The 12,895-nt window shown below is 44.8% G+C and overlaps 1 protein-coding gene across 3 annotated transcripts in view; it reads right to left on the reverse strand.

Moving 5' to 3' along the window:
- The window catches only part of SMURF1 (SMAD specific E3 ubiquitin protein ligase 1), a 48,218-nt gene extending 40,199 nt beyond the window's left edge, over positions 1 to 8,019 (reverse strand). For all 3 annotated transcript variants that reach the window (XM_061599252.1, XM_061599251.1, XM_061599250.1), the window contains exon 1: positions 7,691 to 8,019. In XM_061599252.1, coding sequence (XP_061455236.1) covers positions 7,691 to 7,745 — 55 coding nt within the window. In that variant the 5' untranslated portion in view covers positions 7,746 to 8,019. The remainder of the gene's footprint in view (positions 1 to 7,690) is intronic.
- Positions 8,020 to 12,895: the final 4,876 nt, after the last annotated feature.

Raw genomic sequence — 12,895 nt, forward strand, 5'->3', positions numbered from 1 at the left:
GTTATGTATCTCGTATTCTATATTTGCCTAAGAATGTCATCACAGTAGAGGGGCAAGCCTCAGCTCTATGGGAGGAGCAAAGCAGAGATGTCTATGCCTACGCTACTAATATTGAGATCCTCCTCCTGCCCTGTTGAAGCAGCGAAGACAGAGAGGGACAGTAAGAGGAGGAAAGTGCCAGTTGAAACAAACACCAGGAGATTTGGAAGGAAGGAACACTGAACGGTGGGTTTTCTTAAAAAAAAAAACCAAGGAGAAATGGCAGATGGGTACAACACAGAAGGTAATATCAAAAAGTTAATACGGGTACACCAGAGCCCTTCCCAACTCCCTTCTTGCTGTATTCAAACCCCTGCCGCTGTTTAAAATGGGGCATGTGTGCAAAGGGACCTGCAGAATAGGAGGGGGAGGCGGCATGGAAATGGGGGTGGTTTGTGTGCAAGGGGAGTTGAGAAAATGAGGGGGAAGAAGGGAAGAAAAAGGGGTGAAGGTGAAAATAGGGGAAAGGGGATTGTAAAAACGAAAGAGGCAGAGGCATGGGAATGGGGGTGGAGATGAAAACAGGTACAAAAGGGGCTGAATAGTAGTGCTGGCTTCATAATTGGGTAGAATGTCAAAAGGGTGCTTAGTAGTCGGAATGCGTGGGAGGAAGCAGAGGTTACCTTGTGGGTGGTCTGTGTGCAAGGAGGTGCAGAAAAGGAGAGGGAGGAGGAATCAGCATGGGGTAAAGGTGAAAACAGGGATGCAGTGGGGCTGCAGAATAGGAGAGAGAAGGGGCTTCAGAAATGCAGTTGGGAAGGTGAAAAGAGAACTTTGTAGCTGCATGGGGAGTGAAAGGGAAGCGCTAGGGTGTTACCATGGCAGAAGTAATGGGGTTGGCAAGCAGGGGCACAGCCCCTATTTAAGAAATATTTGTTTTAAAACATTTCTATGCATAAAAGTAGTGTGCTTCCACATTTCCTATCTAAGGCATAAAGTAAAGTTTTGGACAACCGATCACTAAGGAGACCAATAAATAAATAAATAATAGATACACAGTAAAGTTGTGTGTCCCCCTACCCAGATCTGTACGTCAGTCGCCTAACGGAACTTACTTCTGCAAGATTCAGCAGGAGAACTATTTCCATGGTACAGATGTAATACAGTGATAAAATGATTTGCTGAAGAACTCAAAGTATAAACTGGTCTGTTCAGAAACATTTCGTTTTAGCAAAATACATTGACTAGTGTCTATAGAATTAACAAAAAGGCCAGAAACAAATATATCATGCAGTTGACATTTTTGATAAAATGAAGACTCCATTGTCGCTGTTCACCTTTAGTGCAAATGGCACAGAGTTGTCTGGGCCAGTCAATATCAGTGTCATTGATCAGACAGTTAACTTTGCAGCATGAGTCAATGCTTCACTCATCATAAACACTGCAGGGCATAATCTCTCTCCCCTCTCCCCTCTCCCCTCTCCCCCCTCCCCCCTCTCCCCTCTCTCTCTCCACAAAGAACAGAAAGGAACAGAAAGGAAGATTGTTCCTGTAAGTTCAGATATACGTGGAAGAAATTATATTTGTTTGGATAATTGAGAAATAGCTTGGATACGTCTAATTATCCAGACTTCTCTCTCATAATGAACACTCCTGTCGCTAAATTATTATTATTAACAATATTAAAATACCACCCATTAACAAAAATTATGTGGGCAGCTTACAATAATGAAGCATAAACAACAATAAAGTAAAAAGCAACAAATCAATTTAATTTAACTGGTCATTAAACCACGATCCAAAAAGAGCTCCAAGACTTGATCCACACCTCAGATTAATGGTTAGCTCCTTCATGGATGGTATCTGTCAATTTCTGCCATGCTAGATCCTAAATATTCAACCCCATTATTTCAAATACATATTCCATGTTTCAATCCAGATGTATAAACAATTATGCTATGATCATCTCATTAGCATTATTATAACAACTCCTTTTGAGTTACCTGAATAACTCAAATTCTTCAAATTTTAGGATTGTGGGGATGATCCACCCCACAAAGGCCCTTCACTTTCTCCCCATATGAATTAATCTCTACACACTCACCAAATAGGTGACTAGGATGGGATGAAGAGCTGCGAAAGGCAGAGAAACATTAGAAGCTCATATTTGAGAAATACAGCATTATATATCCAATATCCCCAAGTTATTTTATTCCGCCTTTCTATTTGATTACGTAAGGCAGATCTTCACAGTTTACCCTTCACTACTGTACCTTCTCACATCAACATAATAAGCATTATACACATACACAGACATGTGAATTTATCCTATTATGTCCGAATCTCATCTACTTAAATAGAAAGCATGTACAAAAAATTAAGATTTAAGCCAACTATTTCTTGGCATGCATAGGAACAACATTTACTTTTGGGGGGGCATCACCTTTAATTTGCAAAGTGAAATATCAATCCCTGTATCTTCATTATAAAAAGCCATTTGTACATTGGTATAATTTAATGCACATCCAGATGGCTAATCACCACATAAGTTATGAAATTAGTCACAGGAGCAGTTCAGTATTTAACGCTTTGCTTTAATACAGTCGGATCACAGAATTCCACAGAACACATCGACCATGAGTATCTAAATACTTCCTGGAAATTTGGTTGCTGACAAAGAAAGCAGAAGGTAAATGTAACTATTCTGCAGAATGCTAAATGCTTTCTTTAGTTGTAGGGTATTATACCAAGGCATTTTTTTTTAAATGCAAGGCATTGGATTTGCTTTTTCCAAGACTGAAGATCTCAGTAAATTAATGTCATGTTTAAACAAGCCACAGAATTCCATTAATCGCTACCTCTCCAATAAAATCTGTGTAATTATGACAACAAGAAGACTGTCACAGAAAGCAAAGATAAAAGTATCTGCAGCCAACAGGTTGCAATAATGTAAGCAAAAGGAAAGTGTTCTAGATCCCAATGAGCAAAAGCCAACAAGAAAGACAGTGCTTGTCAAGATTCATTCATTAGCTTACTCCAACAAGGAAATGCTGTGAAAATATCTAAACACCCAGGCCTTAACTCAGCTACAATCATATTCATTTGTATGCAACTAGTTGGGCCTTTATGTGGAATTAGGAGGGGCAATACCTCAGGGGCATATGTTTTGCGTGCAAAAAATCTCAAGTTCAGCCACTGGCATCTCTGGTAAAAGAGGGGTGGGAAACCTTTTTCAGGCAAAGGGCCACATTGTCTTTTGAGGAACCTTCCAGAGGCCACACACCAGTGGTGGCTGGGGCCAGAGACAAAAGTGAGTGAAGCACTGGACTTGACTCTTCCTGTAAGCTACATTCTGGCCACATGTAAATCAGAGGTTTCTACACACATCTCCTTCTGTCCTCCATCCATGCAAGGAAGAAGCATTATCACAGTTCTAGGACACATTCTAGTCAGGCAAGAGCACTTTAGGGAAGGGCCATGGCTCATTGCCAGAAGAGCATCTGCTTCATATGCAGAAGGTCCCAGGTCCAACTCCCCATACCCCCAGGTATTACTGGGAGACAGCCCTACCTGAAATCCTGAAGAGCCAAGAGTGGACCAATGGACCAACAGTCTGACTCGGTTGAGGGCAGCTTCCCATGTTCCTATGAGGGTGCAGAGCACAGCCTGTGAGGCACATGGCCTGGGGAGACACACGAGTTCTCCACCCTGGATTAAAGGGTCTTAGATAGAAGGACTGAAAAAGATTCCTGTGATGGAAAGGCTCCTATCTGCCCTGCCAGACTGGGACATACTCCTTGCTTTCTGGCACTGCTTGTAAGGGTGCACAGTACTTGGCTAAGTAGGCCAATAGTCCAACTCTGTTATGGCAGCATCAAATTTTCATATGAGTGATATCACCAATCTCAACCAAAACAAAGCCTAAGTACACGTACATACACTTCCCCTTGCTAGCCTCACTTAGACTGTACATTCCTTATAGTAGCACCTCTCTATTTATATAACTGTACAATACCTAATATTTACTACACACACAAAATATTAGATTTTCTTTAAAACAAACCACTTCAGTTTTATTATTTTAGTACATTGTGGGAAAGATCCAATTATGGCAGCCCACTAGTGCATTAACCATCCTGCTAGCAGGACACGCATTCTTGACCTAGTGTAGACCAACTGACAAATCCAACAAGTGGCTTGGGCTATAGAAGTGATGCACAGTGCTTATCTGTCATTTGCTGTTTTATACTATTATGCTGCTACACTACTTCCGCTTGTGCAATGAAAAAAGCTTGAACAATGCAAGTTCTTCTGCTTCTTGCACTAACATTATGTTGGACCTCACCCAAATTGATTTGTTTTTGTTTAATAAAAATTGGTTAGACTTGGGACTTCAACCCCAAACACGCTTACTAGATATCTAGGAGAAAGTACAACAGAAAGAGCTATATAACATGACAGGAAGTAGAGGAAAACAAAAGGATACATGAGAACATGACTTCTATGTATTTTGAAAGTTTTTATCATTTCTGTTTCCCTTCAGAGCAGAAATTTGCATTTGCAATATGGTTTCACTTTTGAAAAAGGATGTGTTAAAAGATTGTTAAATTGATAAAGAAAAAGAAAATAACAGCACAGTCACTATCTCAATAAAAAAAAGAAATATAACAATTAACATGTAGTTAACTAAAAGAAAGCAAAACAGGCAAAAAATGCAATTAATCATTGCCAAGTGCTATTCTCCAACATGCACACTGACTGGTAAGTGGGAATATTAATTTTTGACAGAAGCGAATTCACTACTAAGCAGCGCACACACAGACCATGGAGGGAGAAGCTGATTTCTGAACTGAGTCTGAGATGCTGGGCTTAGAGGCAGGCCATTTCCCACAGGAGGAATCTATCAAGGCCTTTGCAAGTCATCTTTTGATGGGATCAGTAGACACTCCCTGGGAAAATGTTAAGTTTCATTCAGAAAAGGGAGGGACGTGATAGACAGGAAGTTAAGCATTGTCTGGATTCTGTTGGTCAGTTCACACATTTTATATATGTGTATCACATCTATGCAGAAAACTGCATGAACTCTTTAAGCTATAGGACATGCACACCCTACCATGTGTACATGTAACTATGTTTCTATTTATTAAGAAGTATTTACATAAAATATTGCACACACTTTCTCAGTAATCCCTGCAATAATTCTTTAAAGTATGTCTGCCATCACCTTCATATTGTAGAAAGGGGCAGGAAGACAGGAGAACAGTTATTTGCCTGGAGCAAGGATAAAGATTTGTAGCCCTCCAGTTGTTGTACTCCAACTCCCATCAGCCCCAGCCAAAATGTCCAACGGTTAGGAATTGTGGGAGTTATAGTCCAGTTTGTGAAGTCAAGAGGTCCTTATGCCTGGTCTAAGGTCATGTAGGAAGTTTGTGGCTGAAGTAATATATTAACCAGAGACCTCTTGGGTCACAGCTCTTAGCCACTGTACATCAGCTGTCAAAATAGGCACACTGGACAAAGCTTCAACTGGCTGGAAATCCCTACATGAAGAAAATGCACATGTTCAACACAGCCTTGTAGAAAAGTTGTGATGTGTGTGTGTAGTTCTAATGGTTAGAACCTATACACCACACTATGACAAGCCCAATGGAACACAATTAAAAAAATCAAATTATACAAGACAGATGACAAACAGTAAAACTCATACAAAGAGTGCTAGTAAACACAAGATAGGTTAACATTGAGAAACATAGAAAAGGGAAGGAGTTTCTAACTTTCACCAATATCTAATTCACTCCACAGAATGTCTGTACCATGAATCACTTCTCAATACTTAGGGCTGTTTCTCACATCATATTTTTACTGTGCACTTCAACAACATACCACATGGAGCTACAATTGGCTGAGGTTCCCTGCCACATATTTCTCTTTCACGATGTCTGAAACAGCTTTCAGTAGAGAAACCCAAAGCTGCAATCCCTTGCAATTACAGTTTGTAAATCCACATTAAGAATCACTTTAAAGATTTCAACTGACACACTTCTCAAGGAACCCATCCCAACAAGTCTTTAATAAAACCCAACCTTCACTTCAGGCCCCATAAAGCTGGCCAGATTCAATTTCCAAAGGAGACACTCTTTGGTGTCTGCACATAGTGGCTGCATATGAATTGATTCTGTCAGACATTAAGAAAACAGGAGCATTTTGAAATAAGGAACTGCAGTTACATCCAACACTGCTACAACGTTCTGAAGTATGTTGCCCTTTAAAAGAGGAGTGCCATCCAAAAAGCTCCAGTTCTACACAATACCAAAGAAAAAAAACACCTAACCCTTAAGAGCTTTATTGATTCAAGAGAAACAGAAACAAGTCTGTGTTGTTACCTATATACTGCAGAAGAGAAGAAGAGAAACCTGCCTTCCCTTTAAGATCCATCCCATAAAGCTCCAACAGAGGTGGGGAAAAGGAGAAGGGAACAGCAAAAAGGAGGGATGGCAGTACAGCACCCCCAGCTTATTTGAACTTTGTGGCAGGGCTGGATTCTAGAACAACCATTTAAGGACATAAGAGCCTTGTTGCTGGATTGGGCTAGTGGCCCATCTAGTCCAGCATCCTGTTCTCACAGTGGCCAACCAGATGCCTCTGGGAAGCCCCAAAACAGTACCAGAGTGCAACAGCATTCTCCTCGCTTGTGATTCCCAGCAACTACCATTCAAGGACAAACTGGATCCATACCCATATACTGGGGAAATATGGAGAAACATTGACAATCCCCCAGATATACATACCTTTTCTTCTCTCAAAAAGAGAATTAGGGATGATGGGGGAGAAACAAGAGATGGAGGGAGCAATACCTGACTTACTTCATATGGGTTGGGGGAAAGAAATGGTGGTTGAAACCATCCTTAAGACTGGACAGAGATATCCACTCAATCCAATCCCACGGGAAACACTATCCTGATATCAACCAGTACACATAACCATTTTTCCACTGGATACCATCAGTGTGTGGATTTGGGGGGTTAAAATATGTTTTGGTCAATGGGATACAATAAGGCCACCTCATCTTAATGTCATCAGAAAATGAGTTTAAAAGAGAGAGACTGAGATGGGAGAGAGATAGGGGAGAGTCCTAGCTTAACGTCTTCCCACCATTTCAACATAAACGTTCGTTTTAAAAGAGAGGACAAACATGTCCATCACCTCCAAGTTCAACCAGGGAACTAGATTTTTGGGAGGAGAGTGGGAGAAAGACCCCTAACTCAATCGCCTCCCCACTTTGGCCGAATCTCGCCTGACCCTGGCCTTCCCTTTCAAGTTTCTGCCCTTTTGGCTACTTATGGCTCATGTTGCTGTACTTGCACGCTGCGGGTACGCTTCGCATTCCCCACCTCAGGGCCTTTCCACGGAAAGGACAGCGAAGGAACGTTTTTAACTAAACAAAAACAACTTTAGGGACAGGAAGGGGGCGCGTGCGTCGGAGGGTCTGTTCGAGTGAATGGGGAGGGGGATCCCTGACAGCAGAGTCTCCTTCAACCCCCCCGCCCCAACAGGCACCCGGGTGCCCCCTCCGCAGCGGGACAGCCCCTTCAGCGAGGAGAACGAAGAGGAGCTTTGCCCAACCGTCAGTGACCCGCAGCGGGGTGGGATGACGCCCTCCAGGGAGGGGCCCCGCCGCTTCACGCCCCCCCCGCTCCCCGTGTCGCTTTACCTGTGAGGCGGACTTTGATACTGGATCCGGCCCTCCGGGTTCCTGCGTTCGACATCGCTCCCCTCAGGCGCCCTGCCGCCCTCCCGGCGGAAAGGGAGGAGGAGGAGGAGGACAGGCCCGGCGGAGAGGCGGGGTCAGCCGCCGGCCGCCATCGGGGACTGCCGCCGCCCCGTGCACACCCACCCCGCCCTCTCTCTCGCAGCCGCGGACGCCCCCTTCTCTCGTGGGTCGGCCGGCCGACCAGCCTTCCTCCTCTTGGCCTTCCTCCTCCTCACGCAACGGCGGCGGCGGCGGCGCCTCACGGAGCTCGACGCCCGCCCCACCGGACGCGAACGGCGACTGCGCTTCAGAGCGTCACTTCTCCCCCCCCCCGCTCGCTCCGTCCCGCCCACCGAGCTGGCAAAGCCTCCTTTTTTCCCGTCGTGCGTCAGGAGGGGTGCGGAGGGCGCCGCATCATCGTCCAGGCGGCCATCTTGAGGAGGTCTTGGCGCTGCCACGCCTCGGCCAGCGGCAGACAGGCGAGGCGGGGCGGGGGCGGGTCGCAGAAGGGGCTTCTGGGATTGCATTGGAAGCCCTGCCCCCTCCCCCGCCGGATTGGGGGGGTCGTTGTTTTACACTGCTGTCGTATTCTGCAAACGCGTTCTTGACACAACAACGTTGCGTTTGTGTGTGGGGGGGGTCTGCTCTGGCCTGCTCCGCTTCCCCAATGCTCGAACGGTATAGCTGTCCGGAGGAGCTGCAGCGCGACAAAAATGGGGGAACGTTTGTGGCGTAAGAAGTTCAGGGGTGCCGGCGAGCGGCTGTGCAGTCAATGGGAAGGAAGCAGCGTGCCTGCCCCAAAAGTCTTACAGGCAGGCGGAGCGTTCACAGCAGGGCTCCACATCACTGCAGGGAGGCACAATACGAAGGAAGACTGGCGGGGAGGGGGGTCTTTTGTCAGGCTCCTGCTACTGCAGGTGATGCAAGGCTGCGTCGCTTACTGAGGTTTTTAAAAGTCCATTAGATTTAGGTCTCTACCTTTTTTTAAGCTAGACTGCATGCCCTAGGCAGGCTTCCACACATAATTCCGGGGCTCAACTTTAAGAGTAATTTAGAGGGCTAATGTGGAGATCGGGCTGGTGAGCTCTTGCCTCATTCTGCCATATTGTGAGACTGCTACTCTGCCCCCCCCAAAAAAAACAGCATTTTGAATTGAGTCCAGAAACTAATTGGTAGCCAGTGCCGTTGTGCCAGAATTGGTGTTGACCATCCTGCCTTGTTAACAATCTGACTGCTGAGTTCTGCACCAGCTGCAGTCTCTGAACAGTCTACAAAGGCAGCCCACATATAATGCATTACAGTAATCCATTCTAGAGGTTACCAGAGCATGGACAATAGAAGTCAGGCTATCCCTGTCCAGACAGAGGCGCCGCTGGGCAAACACTTGAAACTGATGGAAGGCACTCTGCACCACCAATGCCACTTGAGCCCCAAGCAACAGTAGCACCCTTAAGCTACATACCTGCTCCTTCACAGGGAGTGTGACCCATCCAGAGCAGGCCACATCCCATCCAGCCTAGAGAACCACGCAGTAACAACAGGCCTGGCACCAGTGGGCAGCCAGGGTGGGCACTGGCCAGGAGCCCCTGGCACTAAGAGGGGCCCCTGTTGCTGCAGCTGGATTGTGGAGTGGCAGCCACCCTCCCAGACAAACCCACTCCTGCCACTGGTGGGGGCTGCTTGCAGAACTTCCAGTGGCTGTGGCATGTCAGTACTGCATCAGCACACTGTGTGCACATGCTTGCCATCACTCAAGGTGGTGGCAGAGGTGTCAACCCCCCCCAATCTTGGGTGATGGGAAGCAGGCATACACAGCATGTTAATCTGCAGATGCAGCCAGGCCTATTTTTTTGTGCCGCCACCACCACTGCTGCTGAGGCCCCACTGCAGGCAGGTGCCAGCCCTGACTAACAGTGCCTCAGCCTTGTCTGGATTAAGTTTCAGTTAATTGGCTCTCATCCAGTCCATTATCAAGGCAAGTCGTCGATCTAGCACACCCGTTGCCACACCTGCAGATGTCAATGAGAAGTAGAGCTGTGTGTCATCGGCATATTGCTGACAGGGAATTCTCAACACTCTGGATGACTCCACTCCACTACAGAAAAAGTGCAAAGGCGAAGAGCGAGAGAGAGAAAATATGACTTAAAATTGTTTTGCAAAATAATTTCATTGGAATGAAAAATAAAAGTTGCTCAGAGAGGGAAAGAATGGAAGAAAAAAGACCTTATAATATCACAGCCCTACTACTTATAGCCCCACTGAATAGTAGGGCCATAGCAGGCAGGAAACCGATGTATTTAATCCTTGATTTTGATTTCTGCCGTCACACACCTTGGTTGGGATCAGTGTGTCTTTGTCCCAGTAGACCTAATGCACAAGCAGCTACTGCTTATGTTCTTTTCGGTGCTGGTGAAATCCCGTCTTTGAAATGCCATCCCGATAGAGACTCACATGGGGCCGGCTTCTTTATCTTTTCAGTGTTAGCAGAAGACCTTTTTAGTTGCAGCTTTTTAGATAGTGTTTTAACAACATTTTTTAAAAAAAATCATCCTGTGTTTTAATATTTCATATTTGTGTGCATTTATGTGTACGCATATGTGAGTGTGTGTGTGTGTGTGGTGTGCTGTATATGTTGGGTGTTATTATTATTAATTAATTTTTTGTCCCACTGTTCCCTCCAAAGGAATCCGGGGTGTGCTGTGTGTGTGTGTGCACTTTTATGAGAGTGTGGGGTAGTCCCACTCACTGCCAATTCTGGCTCCACCTGCTTTTGTTTCAGCCCTGCCAGCTGCTGTCATGTGGCCCCTGAAAAGCTGGCCATGAGAGAATGTAACTCTTCAGCCAAAAAAGGGCCTCTGCCCTTTAAATTATCCCAGGGTATTTTACCATACACTTTAACTTTCAAAACAACTATAAAAATAAAAACGTAAAGCACATGAACAGTGTAATCCTCCTATTCAGAAATAAGCCCCAATGAGTTCAATGGCATTTACTCCTAGATGATTGTGTATAGGACTGCAGCTTAAAACCACCAGAAAGCTCACTATTCTGGTTGGTCCGGAACCTACAGCTGCTGCAAAATGCGGTGGTACAACTGCTTACTGGGGCAGAGTATCACCAGCATGTTGCCCCGCTGCTGAAAGAATTGCAGTGGCTGCCCATTAGCTACTAGGCCAAGTTCAAGGTTCTGGTTTTGGAGTACAAAAACCATATACAGCTTGGGACCAGGACACCTAAAAGATTGTCTTACCACTTATATACCCAGTCGATCACTACGTTCTGCAGGTGAGGGCCTCCTGCAGATACCATCTTATCAGGAGGTCTGTTCCACATAACATAGGAAGCGGGCCTTTAGTGTGGCAGCACCTACCCTTTGGCATTCCCTCCCCTTAAATATTAGACAGGCGCCATCTCTGTTATCTTTTTGGCGCCTACTGAAGACCTTCAACAAGCTTTTTAAGCAGAGACCTTATCCCAGTGTGTGTCTGTGTTGGAAATGCTTTTTAGTATGTTTTTAAAGCTTTTTTGTTTTTAAGAATTTTTAAAGATGTTTTGTTGTAGTACATTTTAAAATGTTTTAGAGTGTTTTTAGTGTTTTGTTTGCTGCCCTGGGCTCCTTCTTGAAGGAAGGTTGGCATATAAATTAAATAAATAAATAAAATAATATACACACTTCCTGGGAGCAATCCCCATGTTGTCAGCTGGGCTTACTGTTGAACACACATGTGCAAGATTGCGTTATTTAACTAGCATTTAACAAAGTTAAATAACACCGTCCACGTGCCCACCGTTCTGCTCTTTTATAATTTCTCGTATAGGTACTTTGCTTGCTGGTCTTAACATCAGGTTTTGTTGCTGGTCTGACAACCCCTCAGAGTTGAGCAGCAGGACTGGTCCAAGACAGAGTTGCAAGAGATACCTCCTCCCGAAAGGTCAAGGTGCAGAGTACCCCAGGTCGTTTTGGTGCCAGAGGCAGAAGACCTCACAATCACATCATTGGTAGAAAAAGAGCAATAATAAATTTAGCCACTTCACTGTAAAAAGAAGAAGAAGAAAAGGAAATAAAAAGTGTAAACCTTTGTAAGCTATTTACAAAGTTGCTGCCTTTTCATGACAGACAAGCCCTGCTGCCTGCGGCAGTGGCCTCATTCAGCCTAACAGTTGGGCCAGTCCTGTTGCAGAGCAGAATACAGAAGAGATGAACTAAGCAAATAATAAACATTAATGAAAAAATAATCATATCTCACTGACTATTCAATGCAAGGGTTTCTGTATTGCATTATGAAGCTTTCTGACGGAGTGAGAGGCTGCATGTGCTAAACAAATGCACATCTCCCCTGCTGCTCTACAGAGCAACAATGTTGGAGGCTTTTTGGCTGCTATGAAACATGCTTTTGCATGAGTTCAAAAACTCATCTTTTATATTACGCTCACTGCCATCATCTCCCTTGATGTTCTTGTTGTATCAAATGCCCCTTTGCTCTTGGAATGTTATGATGGCTTTGATCACAAGGATGCACCGAAACAATGACAGTCTGGTGCTGGAAACTCACACATGTTGGAAATGGGGCAAGTGTAACTCCTGTTTGGGTTCCTTTGTATACAAGAAGGAAGCTAGAGTTAGGGTCCTCCAGCTGGCTAGCCTTGCCTACCTTTACCTGTGCTCTTCTCTACCTAACATCCTTCTGTTGTAAACTGATATGCTCAGGGACGCTGGCCTGCCCCTCCTTCCTTTGTCTTCTTTGATTGTCCAAGGAGAGAGGAAACATCTCTGTCTTTGCTCTCTCTCCGGAGCCATGAGAGCAATTCCCAGGTCAACATTGCGCTTCCAAGTTAGGTAGTTAGAACTAGGTATGCCTTTCCCATCTACTATGTATTTCTATAAATAAAGTAGCTTTTCTTATTTTACTAAGTCTTAAGTCTCAGTGATCTAAATGTAGGGTAAAAGCCTGCCACTTAGGTAAACACACACATTGGCGCGCACACCGCTCAGACAGCTGAATATCTCTGCATATTTCCATAACAAAACAAGATCTTGTAAGACACTTGCCAAAAATAGTTTGGGGCTGTTGTTGTTTTTAAGCTAGTTGGGACTGTGTTAATTTTCAAAAAATCAAATGCTACAAAGCTGATGGGGAAATAATGCCACCAGCAACATCTGTGCTA

Source organism: Rhineura floridana, chromosome 17 (assembly GCF_030035675.1).
Source record: "Rhineura floridana isolate rRhiFlo1 chromosome 17, rRhiFlo1.hap2, whole genome shotgun sequence".
In the NCBI taxonomy this organism is placed as follows: domain Eukaryota; kingdom Metazoa; phylum Chordata; class Lepidosauria; order Squamata; family Rhineuridae; genus Rhineura; species Rhineura floridana.